A 17,015-nucleotide genomic window follows, 5' to 3' on the forward strand; every position below is an offset into this window, starting at 1 on the left:
GTAGGAGCTGGAGGGGGGACATGCCGCTGTTTTCGGGAGCCGTGCAGAGCAGGGCAAGCTCCTGACCTCATTCCCTGGCGGGAACTCGAGGGCCAGATTAAAAGGTCTGACGGGCTGGATGCAGCCTGCAGGCCATTGTTTGCCCATCCCTGGCTTAGACTCAGAGTGTGAGTCTCCAGTGTGCTTGAGAGCCTGAGCTTCTGCCTGAGTAGCAACATCCATGCTGCTATTTTTAGTGCACTAACTGAGCTGGGAGGCTTGCTCTCAGCTGCAGTGTAGATGTACCCCAAAAGGCTCTATGGCAGTCACCCAGCATTCAAGCCCAAACAATATACCTAACCTACTCTCAGAGCAGAAAAAGCAGAAAGGTGCAGTTCCTTTGCTAAACTTCTGCTGGGTATGTGATGTGTTCTTAGGTAGTGTGAAATTTGCAGGCGTGTCACCCTGAATGAAAGGAAGAATAAGCCACAAAAATTTTTGGAGGAAGAAATTCCACGTGATCTATGAGGGTTCTCATTTTTCTAGTGGCATATCCTAATTCTACTAATTACATTACCTTGATTATCATACACATTGTAAGGAGAGTGATCACTTTAGATAAGCTATTACCAGCAGGAGAGTGGGGTGGGGGGAGAGAAAACCTTTTGTAGTGATAAACACCCATTTTTTCATGGTTTGTGTGTATAAAAACATCTTCTGTATTTTCCACAGTATGCATCCGATGAAGTGAGCTGTAGCTCACGAAAGCTTATGCTCAAATAAATTGGTTAGTCTCTAAGGTGCCACAAGTACTTCTTTTCTTTTTATTATCACACCAGTAAAATCATCCATAAAAGAAACATAAAAGAAATGTTTTCAGTCTGGACTTCACTTATATTGCTGGCATACTAAATATAATCAAAGGAAAAATCAGATGCATATCCATCCTCTCTATTAGGACTAAATCCTCTGCTCAGCACAAGGCTGACTAGATGTTCTGGGCAGTTGTGTAGGGGGGCAGAAGAGATCCGACTCAGTCATGTCAAAGGCTAGTTCAGTCCAATTGCTGTAGTAGCAACTCAGTATGTAACTCTGCATAGTGGTGTATCCTCTGGACTTGTCCTGCACCTCCCGCACTATACAATGTTGATTGGGGAGAGCCTGTCTAATCCTCCACAAATCCTGATTCCATAGCTGGGGGCCAGAATTTGCCCTAAAGCACTGTATGAAAAGATATTCCTAAATATCTTCTATTTGTAGATCAGAACTGGAAGCATAAAACTGGAAAGTTGAGGACAGGTTGGAATCTCTTTTAAAGACGAGACAAAGGAAATCACAGATTAAGTTGAAAAGTAAGACTAACTTAAACTCAAGGGTTTGTACTCTGACATCTCTTAGCCTGTAAAAGAGAATATCTGGAAGCATGCTTTCATGATTAAAACTCAGGACTAGGAGTCAGTTGACCTGAGTTTTATTTCTACCTCTGCCCTGTATTTTCTTTGAAACCTGGCTGGGCAAGTCACTTGGGAATCTCTCTTAGGAATACAGGGTGTGTGGAAGAAGGTGTGAAAATAGGAGTGAGGTGGGAAAAAGGCCTTGTCTAATTAAGATCCCCCCCCCCTAAAATTTCTCTCAGTCGCTACCACCGGGCTGCTACTAGCCCAAGCACTGAGAGCAGTGATGAGAGCACTGGTGTACATAAGGTGCTAGCAGCTGCTAGCGTGTTAACTACTATTGTCTAGACTGCCTAGAGCACTGTCTAGGTTAGCACTGCCACCAGTGAAACTGTACTAGCGCTAGTAATGGTGGGGAAATTTTAGGAAAAAAGTCTAAGTGGAGGCACAGCCAAAGAAAGTGGCTAAGAGTGATACACTGGGTAAGCAAACAGCATGGGGATATAGGAGGAGATGAGGGCACAATGTAAATGTGCTTTCTGTGCACTCACTGGGTAGCCAGACACAAACAGATGAAAATTTTTTCAAGTTAAAATAATACATGTATTTTTTTTTAAATGTAGGATGAGATTGCCAAGGTGTTTAAAGACGTTCACTATCCTTTTTAAAAATAGGGGGATAAGATATTTCACAGACCAAAAATAGAAACACATGATCAAGACATTTCTGTGAGCTAGAAATTTTATTTTAATCTTTTGAGTTGGGGTCTAGTTCTGTTTCTCTAGTGGCAGCTTTGCAAATTTCTTGAAAGGAAACAGAGGTAGGTGGAAGCCAAATCACAGAGTACTTCGAAGGTGAACTGGTGAAGCTTAAACTTTATATTGAAAAGATGTGAAGGCAGTAATAGGAAATAGAAAGGTGAGATGGGGTTGGAAGAGGAAGACGATTTGTCAGTCATGTTTTGGTTGGATTGCAGAAGGGAGAGCTGGGGAAATGGGAGGCTGGGAAGTAGTCTAGCAGTTCTCAAACTGTAGGTTGGGACTCCAGAGTGGGTTGAGATCCTGTTTTAATGGGGTCGCCAAGGTGGCATTAGACTTCCTGGTGCCCGGGCGGCGGGGCTCAGGCTTTGGCTTCTGCTCTGGGCAGTTGGGCTCAGGTTACAGCCCCACACCCGGGGCTGAAGCCCTCACGCTTCAGCCCCCACTCCAGGGTGGTGGGGCTCAGGCTTCAGCTTTGCCCCCTCCCACAGCCCCGCTTGGGATGGCAGGGCTTGGACTTTGGCACCTCCCCACCCCACCCCACCCCACCTGGGGCAGTGAGGCTCAGGCTTCGGTCCCCCTTCCCGAGGTCATGTATTAATTTTTTGTTGTCACAAGCGAGTCGCAGTGCAATGAAGTTTGAGAAACCTGGAGTTAGATGGTTACAGTAGCCAAAGTATGAGATAGCTAGCATGTTGGACTAATGATTTGGCAGTTGGGATTGACAGAAGGTCTTCTAGAGACACTGTAAGCAAGAAACCTGGATGTGAGGGACAAAGAAAAGGAGTCAAAGATGACTCCAAGGTTGCTAGTCTGTTAATATGAAGGATTATGAAGTTAATAACAGAAGGGATTTAGAGGAGAGGTGTTAGCAGGAAAATAAACTCTGTTTAGATTTGTTGAACTAGAGATAACAGCAAATCATTCAGGAGGCTATGAAGAAAGGAAAAATAGTCCAGTGGTTAAGGCACCACCCTGAGACTAAGGAAGCTTGGGATTCACTTTCTTGCTCCGTCATGGACTTCATGTCTGCCCTTGCACAAGTCACTTTGGTTTGGTCTGGTCTGCACTTAATTTAGGTCAATAAATTACATTGGTCAGAGGTGTGAAAAATTTACACCCTGATTGATGTAATTATGCCAACCTAACCGTAACCCCATGGTGTAGATACAGCCATGTCGACAGAAAATGCGTCTGTTGAAGCGATAGTCATTCAGGGAGTTGTATTCCTACACCAATTGGATAACCCCTTCCATTGCATCTACACTATGGGGTTATGCTGGCATAGCTATGTTGCTGTAGCTATGTGAATATAGTCTTTGCAGTGTAGATGTTCCCTCACGCTCTCTGTATCTCAGTGATTCACCTGTAAAATTGACATAATGGTGCTTTTCTATCTCAGGGATGTTGTGAAGAAGATTATTCTCAGATTTTACAGTAATGGGGGCCATATAAGTGCCTAAGATAGATACACCCGGTAGATACGGGTGACTTGCCCAGGGGTATTGTAACAAGGCTGAGACTCACCAGTGCAGTGCCACCAGCTGGTCATCCTGGGCATTAGCTCTCCAGCCTCCAGAGCACCCTCTGCAGGCTGGTGTCCTGCTTGCCTCAGGCCCCCCATGTCCCTCCTGGACCCCGGTGCCCCTTCCCTCAGGGTTCTGCCCTCTGCAGTCCCCCCACAGTCTTTGGGTCTCCCCACCCCAGGGAAATCCCACCCTGCCTCAGCAGCTACTGCCAGTCCTCACCTAGCCCCCACACACTGGGACAGACTGCAGTCTGTCCCACTCATCATTGCAAGGAGGGTTTGGACCTGTTGCCTTTGCCTAACCTTGGGCTACCCCTCTGCAACCCCAGTACCTGCTTTAGGCCTTCAGCAAGGCCTGCAGGCTGGGGGTTTTCCAGCCTGGAGCTCCCCAGCTCCTCCGGCCTTTCCCCAGTCCTGCTTCACTCTAGGTACCCTGGTGGGTTCCCAAGCAGCCAGGCCCATCTCTCTCCACACCTAGGGAGAGACTGCCCCAGCTGTGGCTGCCTTCCCCATCAGCCTAGCTTTTGGCTTTTCCAGGGCAGCCCTTTCCCCAGGCTGTTTTAACTCGGTCAGGGCCAGACCGGGTGACAACCCCGCTGCAGGTATGTATGTGTAATAGATTCAAGAATGCCTGTATGAAAGCGATAGTTAAAGCAATGGGAGGGTGGGGGGTGAACAAGATGACCTCTGGCGTGAGTACAAGGTATGAAACGAGAAGAAGATTTCAGGTGGAACCAGGCAGTATACCAACAAGGAATGAAGGAGCAGTTAGAGAAGAGAAAAAAGAATGGAGCTGTACAAGCCCTGTGAAAAGGAAGTTATCAACGTTTTGAACAAACACTAGAATTTAGACAAGATTTATTTTTCATTTGATTTATGGTAAAATGTTTAGTTAAGCAACATGTTATGTAGACACAAATAAACCGGGAAGCTAATATTTCTGAATATTAACAATCTTCCATCAAAATGGTTTTTGAGATCAGATAAAATTATATAGACTGACATATATGTATGTGTATAATTTGTCTGCCTAAGCATCTTGTTCTTTTCTTTGGAAAAATAACCTCCTGTTTTTTAGTATTTCCTATATTGAGATGGGGTTCAATGTAAAGTTTAATTTCACATTTCCCCCTGTAGTTTAAACCATGATCTTGTATTTTAATTGAATATGTACTTTTGTACTGCATATACAGTATTTCACATTGTCTTTATACAGTGTTTTTGTAACACAAAAGTGCATCTAAAATAGTTTTGCAGACTCATATTGCAGGAGAAATAATAGGTCAAGATTTTAGAAAACAGGACCCTACTGTTTTAGGGTTCTAAATCCAAGTTTAGGCACCTAAATAAGTGGCCTGGTATTCAGTAGTGCTGATTACCCATTTTTATTTAAGTATGTAAATATGGGTCTAGGGGCCTAAGTTTAAGATATATGTGTTAGTTACTTTGGTAGCTTGTATTGTTCACCATTTAAGAATAAATGGTCAGTCATTTGTTGACTATAAAGAAGTAAATTCTTTGATACGATTCTTAGCTGCTATGTAGTTAATTGAAATAACCTTGCCCCTAAATATGATGGCTCATATATTTAGACTTGTTTGTTCTGTATGTCACACAGTTCAGTGTTTATGATCAAATAGGAGATGTATATTTTTAGCTCATTTTATGATGATACTATATAAACACTAGTTACAAGAAGACCGTTTTATCCTTATGTTTCTTATAGCTACTGCAGAAATTATATGTTAAGTTTAAGATTATCTTGAGATAAGACTACAACTCAGCAGCTCAAAGTTCAAAAGAGATCATTACCTTCAAGGACAGAAGCAGCTGAGTTTGTCATCCTTTGCTTTATAGCAGTAGTACTTCATTTACACTGATAAACAATTAGTCTGGTACTGCAAACTAGTAGTTCAATGCCAGCATGGAGGCCTATCAGTAGTACTACTTTCGTGCATCTGAGCTCAAGTGCCAGGCTGAGGATACTTTGTATTGGAGTAGAGTGCCCCTCTCCAAGAAAGTAAAGAAAAATAACTTTCATTATGGCAGCAGGCATATTACTTTTGTTAAACCAAATGGCCAGATTTGTTACTGTACGTTTCCTATTAGATGAATAATGAACTGATTTATAATATACAAGTATTTGAATTGAAATCAGTTATTTGGTACAGAAATATTTATTCTCTGAAAATTATAGTCAGGGCTGTCCCTATTTGTTCTGGGGCCCTACGCAGCCCCCAGGCATCTGCGGGATGGGGGGACGTGAAGGGGGGGCTGGCCCATGGCCTCCGCGGGGGGTGGGGCTGGCTTGGGGAGCAGGGGGAACCACCCCCCAGCACTCACCGGTGGCGCGGCTGGGGCTGGGTTACTGCACTCCTGCTGCCGGTGAGTGCAGGCCAGGCCCTGCTGCACTCCTTAGGGGAGTGGGGGCCCTGGGCAAGAGCCGGAGCAGGGGCTGAAGCAGCATGCAGCTGCGCAAGGCACCAGGAAATTTGGTGCCCTAGAGCCCTACACAGCTGCGTGTTTTGCATATGGGTAAGGACGACCCTGATTATAGTGAATATTTTGGTTGTACAACAGTCAACACACGTTGCTTTTCTTGAGACTATGAGTTTAATTTTAGATTGAGGTGTTTGAACAAGATACTAGGCATTCATAAACTATCAAAAATATGTTCAGGGATTATGCTGAAAATCTCAAATTTGTGTCTCTCTCCTCTCCCCTCCCAGCAGTATTTCAAATGTTTGTATGTATGCTATGTAGATGGTACGAATAAATTGTCTCATTTTTTTACATCACTCTGTGCTCATTTCATTTTGTTTTTTCTTCCCCTGCTTCAAAGTTCCATTTATCTGTGTAGGATGGTTTCAATAAATGAGTACTATGTTTTTGTGATACACCCCCCCCCCCCGCAATCTTCTTACATGGGGAAAAGTGGTGATCCCAACTGAACCTGGTTTGAGAAGTGAATAATGAAATGGTTTTTTTTTAAACCTTAGGTCTCTCTTAATATACGATGTGCTGCTTTCTTTGCAACTATTTGTAATTCTATACAGTAACTGATGACATACGTATTTAATATTAACATATGGCACTTCATTGGTTAAAAACTTCCCCCCCACACCTTATTAGGGTGATGGTTCAGACTGATACCTCAGAAAGGTGTCTATTAATCTTTCTTTTCCTCCTCTTATGCAGGTAGCTCCTCAGTAGGGTAAAATCTAGGGTCATGAAAATCAGTGGCAAAATCTCTTTGACTTAAACAGGACAAAGAAGGGATATATAGTGTGATTTTTTTTTCAATCTATACTCCTGAGGGAATTCTACACCAAAAAAATAAAAATTCTACACACAATATTTTAAAATTCTGCAAAATTCTGCATGTTTTATTTGTCAATAAATGTGGAGCCTCCAGCATAGCAGAGGGAAGCACAGGCCACTGGCTGCATGAAGATGGGATATCACCCTGCATTTCTTTCCCCCTCCACTGGGGGGACACGGCCTTTTCAGTGAGGCTGCACCCGACCCTGGCATTGCAAGGGCCAGGGCCTTGCCCCATGACACCAGTTGCAGCAAGATAGCAAGCAACAGTCTCGCACACACACCCAGCCCTGGCCCCTGATCCAGGTGTGGGGCAGGCAGGCTCAGCCTTGCAAGATCCAAGTGTATAACGGCTTAGTGTGGGGGAATCCAGATGTGGGATGAGAAGGTTATGTGTGGGGTAATCTGAGTGTGGGTGGCTTAGTGGGAGGTCCTGATGTTGGCGGGTTCCGGGTGCAGGGGGAATGGGACTGTGTAGGGGAGTCCGCGTGAAGGTGGTTGGGGCTCAGCAGGGAAGGTTTGTGTGTGGGTGATGTGGGGCATCTGGGTGTGGGGAGCTCAGCAGGGGAGAGTGGGGCTTGGTGAGGTGGGGGTCTGGGTGCAACTGATTGGGATCAGTGGAGTAGGAATCTGGGATTGGGGGGCTCATTGGGGTGGTCCAGGTGCAGGGGGGTGAGGCTCATTGGGATGGGGGTTTGAGTGTGAGGGCTAAGTAAGGGATGGTCTGGGTACAGGGTTGGGGGTCTGGAGGCCGAGGCCCCGGCCCCGGCCCCAGCCGCTCCTTGCAAGGGAAAAGGAAGTCCGGTCCTCCCCCACACCCAGCCAAGACTAGTAGCTGAACCCAGTGCAGGCTAGGAGACACTGGCCAGGCCATCCCCAGCCCCACTCCGAGCACCTGAAACAATGTACTGGCACTGCTGAGGAGGGGCCCATGACTGTTCTTGCTACTTTCCTTTGCTTCCCTGTCAGAAGTCATTACAAAAAATCTCCAGGGGACATGAATGCTGTGCATGTGCAGTGGCACAGAATTCCCCCGGGAGTACCACCTGGAGAATTTCTCTGTATGTGGTTTTCAACAAATAGGCTAAAATGTTGCCATTTTCACAATTTCTGTAAGACCTTTTCATACCAGTAAGCTAGTGACATGATTTTGTTTACATTTTATTGTTGGAATGTGCCTTCAGTGGCATCTTATCCATTTTTAGAATTAGTTTTAAATCACATTGGCAGAATCAAGGTGTTTAATTACACCTGAATTTTAGAATGTAAAAATAAATAGGATTGATCTGACTTTCTTCAGCAATTCTGCCTATACAAAATTGAAATTAAGTTAAGAGATGGAAAGTGGATCTGGTTCTCAACAGCAATATTTTTAGATATATCTGCTGAACCAGGTAGTGCCCTGACTTCTGCTAAGAGGTTCTGAAAGGGCAAAATCTTCTCTCGAGACTGATAACAGTAATAGATAAAATAAAGAATGATGTGCTGAATGAGGTACAATTTAAATAGAGGAAATCTAATGGGAAATAGCTGCATTGGTAGCAGATGGATTTGCTTCCTGAATCTCAATCGTATTGGAAATTCTAGACCAGTTAAAATTTGTCCTCCAGATTCTCAGTCTGATTTAAAAAAAAAAAAAAAAAAAAAGCTGGATAAAGCAATGTGTTTATTTGGCTACAGTGTTATGATTTTTGCTGATTTTTTTTTCACCTTTCTGTTTTTGTTTTAATTTTTTTAACTAGGCTATTTTTATGATTCCCACGAATCCACCGCCAACATTCCGGAAGCCGGAGCTCTGGTCTGATGAGTTCACTGATTTTGTGAAAAAATGTTTAGTGAAGAATCCTGAGCAGAGAGCTACTGCAACACAGCTCCTACAGGTCAGTATTCAAGTTGCTAAGGCAATGCATCCGCTTTGGTTTTCTGGCTTCAGGCCAGAACTTCTGTGAGGATTTCTAGGAACCAAGGGTCATTAGAAAATCTTGTTCTGGCCACATGTTCCTTCTTTCTTGAAGTTTATATAACAAAGTACAGAGATTCAAATCGCAGCAAATGGTTACATATGAAATAAAATCAGAAGGTGCATTCTAAAGCCAGACTTAATTAACTAGATAATCTCATCTCTTGTAGAGTGATGCAGGCCCAAAATCCTTGCAGGGCTTTAGAAACAGGTTGGCTGGGTTTTGTAGGGATAACTTAGCTGACATGAACAGGCCCAAGTTAAGACAGGCCAAGCCTGAACAAGTAACTTCTGAACAAGTAATTGCTGAAACAACTAACTATTGTGAATATATTTTTAGTAAAAAAGGGAGTCAGAAACTAATTAAACTAACTATTGTGAATAAGTTTATAATAAACAAAAGTAAGCAGCACTAATAAGCTTGCCTTATGCAATCTGCAAAGCGATTGGTCCTTACATGTAAGTATAGCTGTTAGGAGCTAGGAAAGACATATATGAACTGTATAGTATGTGACATGAACTGGAAATGTGGTACAGTATCACCCTATGCCAAAACTCCCTGTGTCTGGGCCTAGCGAGCATAGGCAAAGTAACCTGAGAGACGAGTGGAGTCGAACTGAGTTTTTTGGATCCTAGAGACCTGGATAAAATGTTTTTCCAGAAGTATGCGAGGTGTTCTGGATAAGCCTAGTGGAAAGGTCTTGGAGGGAATCCCAACAGGTTCATGACAGGCATGCTGTCAGCTTGCCTCCCAGGTGAAGGACCTGCTGTGTTCCGTTCCCCACCCACCACCTCCAAATATACAAGTCCCTTCTTTTGGCTATGTCTACACTACGCCACTACAGCCATGCCACTAAGAGGTGCATAGTGTAGCCACTGTTTGTTGGCCGGAGAGAGTTCTCAGGCTGACAAAAATCTTCCACCCCCAATGTGCAGCGGTAGCTTTGTTGGCAGGAGAGCTCTCCTGCCGACAAAGCACTGTTCACACCGGCGCTTTTCGTTGGCAAAACTTTTGTTGTTCTGGGGTGTGGTTTTTTCACACCCTGCAATGACAAAAGTTTTGTTGTTCAGGTTCCAGTGTAGCCAAAGCTTTTGTCATTGTTCATAAACAGGACACTCCCTGCTGTTTTGTTTCTTCCTGTTGATTTTCTGTTGTGTGGATTTTGCAACTTTTGACTGGCACTGGGTCAGTATGCAAATAGGTCTCCTTTTGTGGCAGACAAAGTACAAATGATCAGAAAGGGAGATAAGTTTCTGTTATCTCCTGCCTAAAAGGAGCCTGTGTGAGGCAAATTACCTCCTGGGGACCTGCTTTAACTCCAAGACCTTAAAACATAATTTTCAGTATAGATATATAAACTCCTTAAATATTATCTGTACATGCATTTCACAAGGATTATGACTACCAGTGGGCTAATAGATCTCAGTAGAGACCTTATGTATCACTCTTTGGTGAACTGTTATACATATATCTGACCCAGAGGATTCCTATAAAACTCTATGCATTCCCTATCCCCTCTGCCAGTTGGCACCAAGAGGTCCCTGGTTCACACCATGGCTGCCTGAAATTGCATAGCAAGAAATGGGAATAATAGAACTGAACAATACAAGGGTTTTAGATTTCAAGAAAGCAAGTGTTGTGGAATTAGGATATCTATTCGGTAATGTATTGTGAGAGGATGTACTAAAATTCACAAGTGTAGAAGAGTGGGGAGTCCTGAAAATACCAGGCTAGATTGTTTCCTTTATAGGGAAAACTAGTAAAGGGGTAAAATATACAACCCCAGTTTTCTCTTAAACTTTCTTTAAGAGTTGAAAAGAATTTTGACCCACTATATCAGTGCATGTTCAAAGAAACCACACATCTATTCCAGGCCAAACACCAAGGTTGACTATTCAGAGGCCAGTAGTTCTGCACAGTTCCCTAAGTGACCATCTCCTATGACAGCATGATTCCATGGCTGCCTAAAAAACCCTAATTTTCGAGGCAGAGGTTCCAAGGAACAGCTAGCATAAGTAGAACTGACTGGCTGACAGCAATATAATTGGTCAAAAAATAGAGGAAAAAACGTCATGAGAAATTTGTTGACATTTTTCTTGACTTTTGTTGTTGTTAGTTTTTTCAATTTCAAAAATTCAAATTGAATTTCAAATTTCCTGTAGGTAATAATCCTACTTTGATAGGGGGATAGTCTATATTACTACCTAGGCCTTCGGCTCCTCTCATGTTTTTGATTCTTCATCCATAAGCATTTTGGACAGGCTAGTGGTTACATTTTAAATTTTAACAGTGGTACCAATAAACAATCAAACTGGGTGAAAACAAAATTCTTCCTTGGATTCTCAGATAAGTTGATGGGCAAGAAAATGCTAACTCCGGATGCCACAACAAGTTACAGGGGGTTCATTATTGACCAGCACCACCTTAGCCTCAAAAATTATTCTCTTGGGAACTCATTTTTCCTTTAATTATTCAGAACCATAAATTCACCACTTAGAGACTATTATATTGCCCTGGAGATGAACCAATCTCTGTTTTTTATATCAAATTTTTACTTTCCTGAATTTTCTGACTCCCTACAAAGAGATTAAAATTCTTGCCTGTACAGTATTAGTATGTAGTGCCAAAGAACAACCTAATTCAGAAATAAGGATATGAAGTACTTCCATATTCCTTCTGTTATCACTGCTTCGAGCTGTAAGGTAAGTTGTGGCAGGACAGCATATAAACAGAGCTTTAGATTTTAATCAGTTTGGTGAATCAGTATTCTGTATAAGGAAAAAACAATTTTACAAGCATTGCGATATTAGGCATGGCATTTGATAAGTTCACTATGAACTCTGGAAATACTAATTTTCACTGGATACCTAAGTTATGTACGGCTACAGCTGATCAATCCACTGTTTTATGCCATGTCACAAACATCAAGCTTTATTCCCCATCTCATTTATATTCTTGTACATTGATTAGCACCATGTATTTCTGTGGAGTGTCACCATTGTAAAGTTGGTGTGAGTGAGACAAGAAACAGGCGATAGTTGAAAAAAGTAATAGTCTAAGGGCATGTGTAGCCTACAAACTTAAGTCGATGTACAGCCTGGGCTATATTTACTGCTGTTTTTCAAGTCTACAACTTGCATGGGGCGGGAAGGGGCTGAGTTCACAGCCCCTCTGCTCCAAGTGGTACTCCCCACTGATAGCCTGGCTGCCACCCAGGCTTCAGGCTCCCGGCTCCGAGCTGGGCTGCAGCCTGAGCTTCCAGATTCCCACTCCCAGTCGTGCTGCCGCCTGGGCTCCCTACTCTGATCCAGGGTGCCACCCAGCCTCCCAACTCCCTGCTCTTATCCAAGCTGCCACCCGGTCTCCCCACTCTGATCCAGGCAGCCGCCTGGGCTCCCTACTCTGATCCAGTGTGCCACCCAGCCTCCCAGCTCCCTGGTCTTATCCAGGCTGCCACCCGGTCTCCCCACTCTGATCCAGGCAGCCGCCCGGGCTCCCTTCTCTTGGGAGCCCTGCTGCTGCCCATGGTCCTGGCTCTCCGCCATGGGCCAGGCTGCCGCCTGGGCTTCTGTCTCCCTGCTGCAAGTCAGATTGGTGTCCGGGCTTCTGGCTCCCCACTCCGAGCCAGGCTCTTGCCCAGGCTCCCAGATCCAAATGGGGAGCTGGGAGGCAGCAGGGATCCAAGTGGGCAGCCAGGTGGCAGCCCAGTTTGGTGCGGACAGCCAGGAGCCTGGGTGGCAGCCCAGCTCCGAGTGGGAGGCCCGGGCAGCACCCTGTCTGGCAATGGGGAGCCAGGAGCCTGGGGGACAGCCGGGCTCTAGCTGGAGCCCCCCACCTTCCCCAGGGTGACAGCCCAAGCTGTGAGCTGGATGTGGAGTTCACAGCAAGGAGCTTCAGCACAGAGCTGTGAAATTCGACAAGAATGACAACCAACAGCTGATGTAAGTAAGGCAGAGTCTACAGGGACACTGCGTCACCCTAACTACACTGACATAAGCCCTACGCCTCTCGTGGAGGTGGAGTTGTTATTATTTTGGTGTAGTAGGGCACTTACGTCGGTGGGAGCAAGGCTGTAGTAGACATGCCCTAAATTTCAAGGATAGACCCAGGTGCTGTCTCTGGATTGCTTGTAGATAGCATATTGAACAGCTACTTTGCTACAATTATGAATATAACAAAGAGATGTTAGCTTGCATCAGTAAAGCTCATCTTTTGAATGATAGGACAGAAAGGAAAAATAAGATTAAAGGCTTCAGTATTTAAGCTCAGACCAAGAAAAAGAAGCCAACTACTGAAATGCTCATTGCTGGTTTTTTAATTGTCATTTTTCATTTGGTGTAATAACTTACTTTGCCAGTCTCAGAACTACAGATATGTTTTCTTGCTCTAAGAAATTCCATGTAAATACTAATGGAGAAATCAGAATTTGCTGACAACAGGTGCTTTATAGACAGCAACATGCATATGAAGAGGGGTAAATGATATTTGAAATGGTTTTGAATAAAAAATAATCTGCCTGCTAAAAGATAGTTGGGATTCTTTGCTTGTTTTACATTTCAGCATTGCAGATGATTAAATAATTCATAACATATTAAAATACAGGTTTGTTGAAGAAAGCAACAGCAATGGCTGCTCTGCTTATGGCCACTAATTGTGTTGTCAGCTTGTTAAGATTAATTAAATGTTGTAACTGAATATCTGAAAAAAACTATTTTTCTATGTTCAACAACCACCACAGGTAGTATTTATTTACTACCTAATCCACATTTCCTTTCAACAATTACACCCTTAACTATAAAGCAGTTGTATTATATAGTTATATTTTCCCATGGCTTGCTGTGTAAAAAACCCAAATAACTAAAAAAGCTAAATTTTATTTAGTTGCAAAGCAGCTAAGAGAGATCATATATTTCCCTAATCTAGATTTTAATTTCTGTCTGATGTGAAAGACTATTTATCGCTGAAGTCTGTGATGTTGAATAACATGTTATTTTTAACATATGCTACTTGTAATTAAGTTGTAGCTGAAAAGTATTTGTTGGATTTCTGTTATATAATTTCATGGTTTGTTTTCTAGCATACTTTTATTAAGAATGCCAAACCAGTCTCAATTTTAAGAGACCTGATCACAGAAGCTATGGAGATCAAGGCAAAGAGACATGAGGAACAACAAAGGGAGCTGGAAGAGGAGGAAGAAAATTCGGTGTGTGTGGTGTTTTTTTTTTCTAAGTATTTTGTATTTTAAGTATCTTTTTGTAATTTTCTCATATATATATATATATATACACATATATATATATAAAATATTTTGAATCTTCTTACCAGTTCTTCAGCGTGCAAGGTCTGAGCTTTCACCGTTATTCATGTTGAGCAATACTCCTGTGACTACTGCAGCATCAGCCTGTTCCCCATACAGCTTTACCTAGTTGTAGTGATATGAGCTCTTTTTAGAATAAAGATGCCATTGCTACCTTAACTATGGTGTACACTACAGTAAATGCAAATGTCAGGCTAAGGTTTCAAAAAAGGAGTCGAGATATTCAAGTTAGGCTTGTAAGTCCATATTTAGGCACCTGAATAAGTATTCTGATTTTCAAAAAGTTAGGCGTATCCTACAGCTTTCCCTGAAGTTAGTTATAGAAAACAGTTATCTAAAATATAGAATTAGTGATCTGTGAATTGTGTTGGTTGATGTTGCCATTTTCACATTATGCACATGATTTTTTGTGCAGATCTGTTAGGGAAGCAGATTAGGAGGTAAATAGGATTTATGTTGTTTGTTTTGTGGTACGAAGAGTAAATCATTCTTCCCTCGTTTTATTACCCTCTCTAAATCATTTATTTTAGTGCAGGCCTGTGAAATGTAGACAAGGAGAGAACCGTATACAATAGAAAAAGACATTCATTCTGTGTGTTTCAAACAAATGCATTGCCACATGTCATTAGAAGAACCAAGGTCATACAGGAGCAAGGCTGAGTAAAAAAGTTGGTGGCTTGAATATTAATATGAATCTCACAGTTCTGAACAAATTGAGAGGCATACATTTTGGTAATGTATTGTGTATCACAACTTGAACTAAAGAAGCTTTGTTAGGTACTCTGGATTTTAGGATGATGATGTGCATATAATGATACATTCCAGTCAAATAATGTAGAATGTTTGCTTTGGATCTGGCATAAGATATGTTCTGTGTCTACAGGATACTTATGTGTTCTAACAATGTCTTAACACTGACTGAGAGTAAGTCATTTTTAAAATTGGTTAATTTGGGGTAGTATTTGTCTAGTCAGTTATAAAACAAACTGGGAAGAATGGAATTAGCCTTCCTATGTCAAGAAACACACCCAGATATGGAATTTTGTGACTTCATATGCAGTTTTGTTGTTTGCTACTTAATTTATCGGAGAGGAGACTTTATTGGCAGGCCGCTGAGCTGATTTTAATTCAGATTCTTACAAGTGGTCCACAAATAACTATATGCTGGAGTAGAATTTCACTTCATTAAATGACCCTTAAAAAGACAAATTTGTCGCAGACTTTTAAAAAACACCTTTGTTGGCATTTTTTTCTCCCTACTTATCACCTTCTGAACTCTCAAACTCAAATATTTTGGTCTAAGTTGTGTCTTTGTCACAAACCAGAATAAGAGCAGCATGTAGTTACACCGTCTCAGCAGTAGATTGGGAACCAGACTATCAGTCAGGGACTAAGTAGTCTGTGCCAGTCCTATATATGGTGCAGTTACTTCCCCAGTGTGGCAGCTCAGCTGTGCTATCTGGGTTGGTGAAGTAGGAGTGAAAACAAAGCTCCACTCACTCCCTGCCCACCTTCATGGGTGGGAGAGTAATAGCTGTGTGGAGGCTATGCTCCCTCAAATACAGGTACTGAGTGGAGGGGAGTAAGGAGGCATTTTATGCCTTGTCACTGCCTCGCCTGCGGACACAGAACAGGATGCCAGTGGCTGTTACAGAATAGAGGATAGCCAGCATTTTCTACAAAATGTCTTGAGCTAGTTAGTTAGTGGTTGTGGATTCTGAACGTTAATTACAAAAAAGAAAATATAAATGGGGCTATATTGACAGGCAAGTCTTCCACCTAGTGGTTAGTCTGTGGCAGCAGTGCTGCCTAGTTGTTAGAGCCTGCGGCAAGGGGAGCAGGGACAGGCAGGGGGACCTGGCCTGCCCACTCTACCAGGTTCTGACCCAGGGACCCCTTGAGTGCTGTAGGGATGTCATTCACCACCTGCCATCTGGCCAACACCCTCTCCTGGGTCCCTTCCTACCTCTCTGTGCTTCCTTGAGGTGTGTTGAAGCTTGTAGGTGCCCCTTGCAGACTGGCTTGCAGGCCTCTGGGTGAGAGTCCCTGTTTCGTGCTGCAGTTCCCCTCCTGGTGATGCACGCTCTGGTGTAGTCCCTTTATAGCAGTGAGCTGCCTAGGTTCCCCTCTGCTAGCTGCCTGGCTGTGCTGCAGTGCCTCCTGTTAAGCCCTTCCAACTGGAGTGGGATGAGGTTTCCTTGGCCCACAGCTGTTCTAGTACTCCTCACCTCCCATTCCAGGAAAAGAAATCTGCATTCTGGTGTTTGGCTCCCCATCTGTCTGCTACTTGAAAGGCCTGTACCTCTGACTATAAGGCTAAATACCATCTCAGAATCCAGGAGTCAGTATCCCTCATGGAATTTAACCAGTGGAGAGGTCCGTGATCAGTTATCGAGAGGCAGGGGTTTCCGAAAATGTAATATTGTAGTGCTTCTATGGCCAACTTCACTCCCCAGGGCTCTTTCTCTATAGTTAAGTGGGCCATTTCTCTGGGAAACAGTTTCTGGCTAATATAAAGTATTGGGTGTTCTCCCCCCACTCTAACCATGTCCTGGGACAGTCCCACCCACATCTGAAGCATCTGTGTGGAGTGATAACTGGGTGAAGGAAAACAGTTTCTCTGCTTAAAAGGTCTTTCAGGGTTCTGAAGGCTCTATCACAGGCCTTTAGTGGTGTGCTTTTTTTTCTTTTTTTTTTTTTACCCTAATTTTTTTTATGGTTATATGGTTTGGAAAATAAAAGAAAGATGGTATATGG

At 43.2% G+C, this 17,015-nt stretch overlaps 1 protein-coding gene across 8 annotated transcripts in view; it reads left to right on the plus strand.

The window, feature by feature from the left end:
• STK3 (serine/threonine kinase 3) overlaps positions 1-17,015 on the plus strand; it is a 294,979-nt gene that overhangs the window by 119,215 nt on the left and 158,749 nt on the right. For all 8 annotated transcript variants that reach the window (XR_012157123.1, XR_012157124.1, XM_073330482.1 and 5 more), the window contains 2 exons: positions 8,723-8,860; positions 14,019-14,144. Coding sequence is in view for 6 of the 8 variants with exons in the window: in XM_073330482.1 (XP_073186583.1) it covers positions 8,723-8,860; positions 14,019-14,144 (264 nt within the window). In the remaining 2 variants the exon portion in view is untranslated. The remainder of the gene's footprint in view (positions 1-8,722; positions 8,861-14,018; positions 14,145-17,015) is intronic.

The sequence above is a fragment of the Lepidochelys kempii genome, chromosome 2, assembly GCF_965140265.1.
Source record: "Lepidochelys kempii isolate rLepKem1 chromosome 2, rLepKem1.hap2, whole genome shotgun sequence".
NCBI classification, from domain to species: Eukaryota; Metazoa; Chordata; order Testudines; family Cheloniidae; genus Lepidochelys; species Lepidochelys kempii.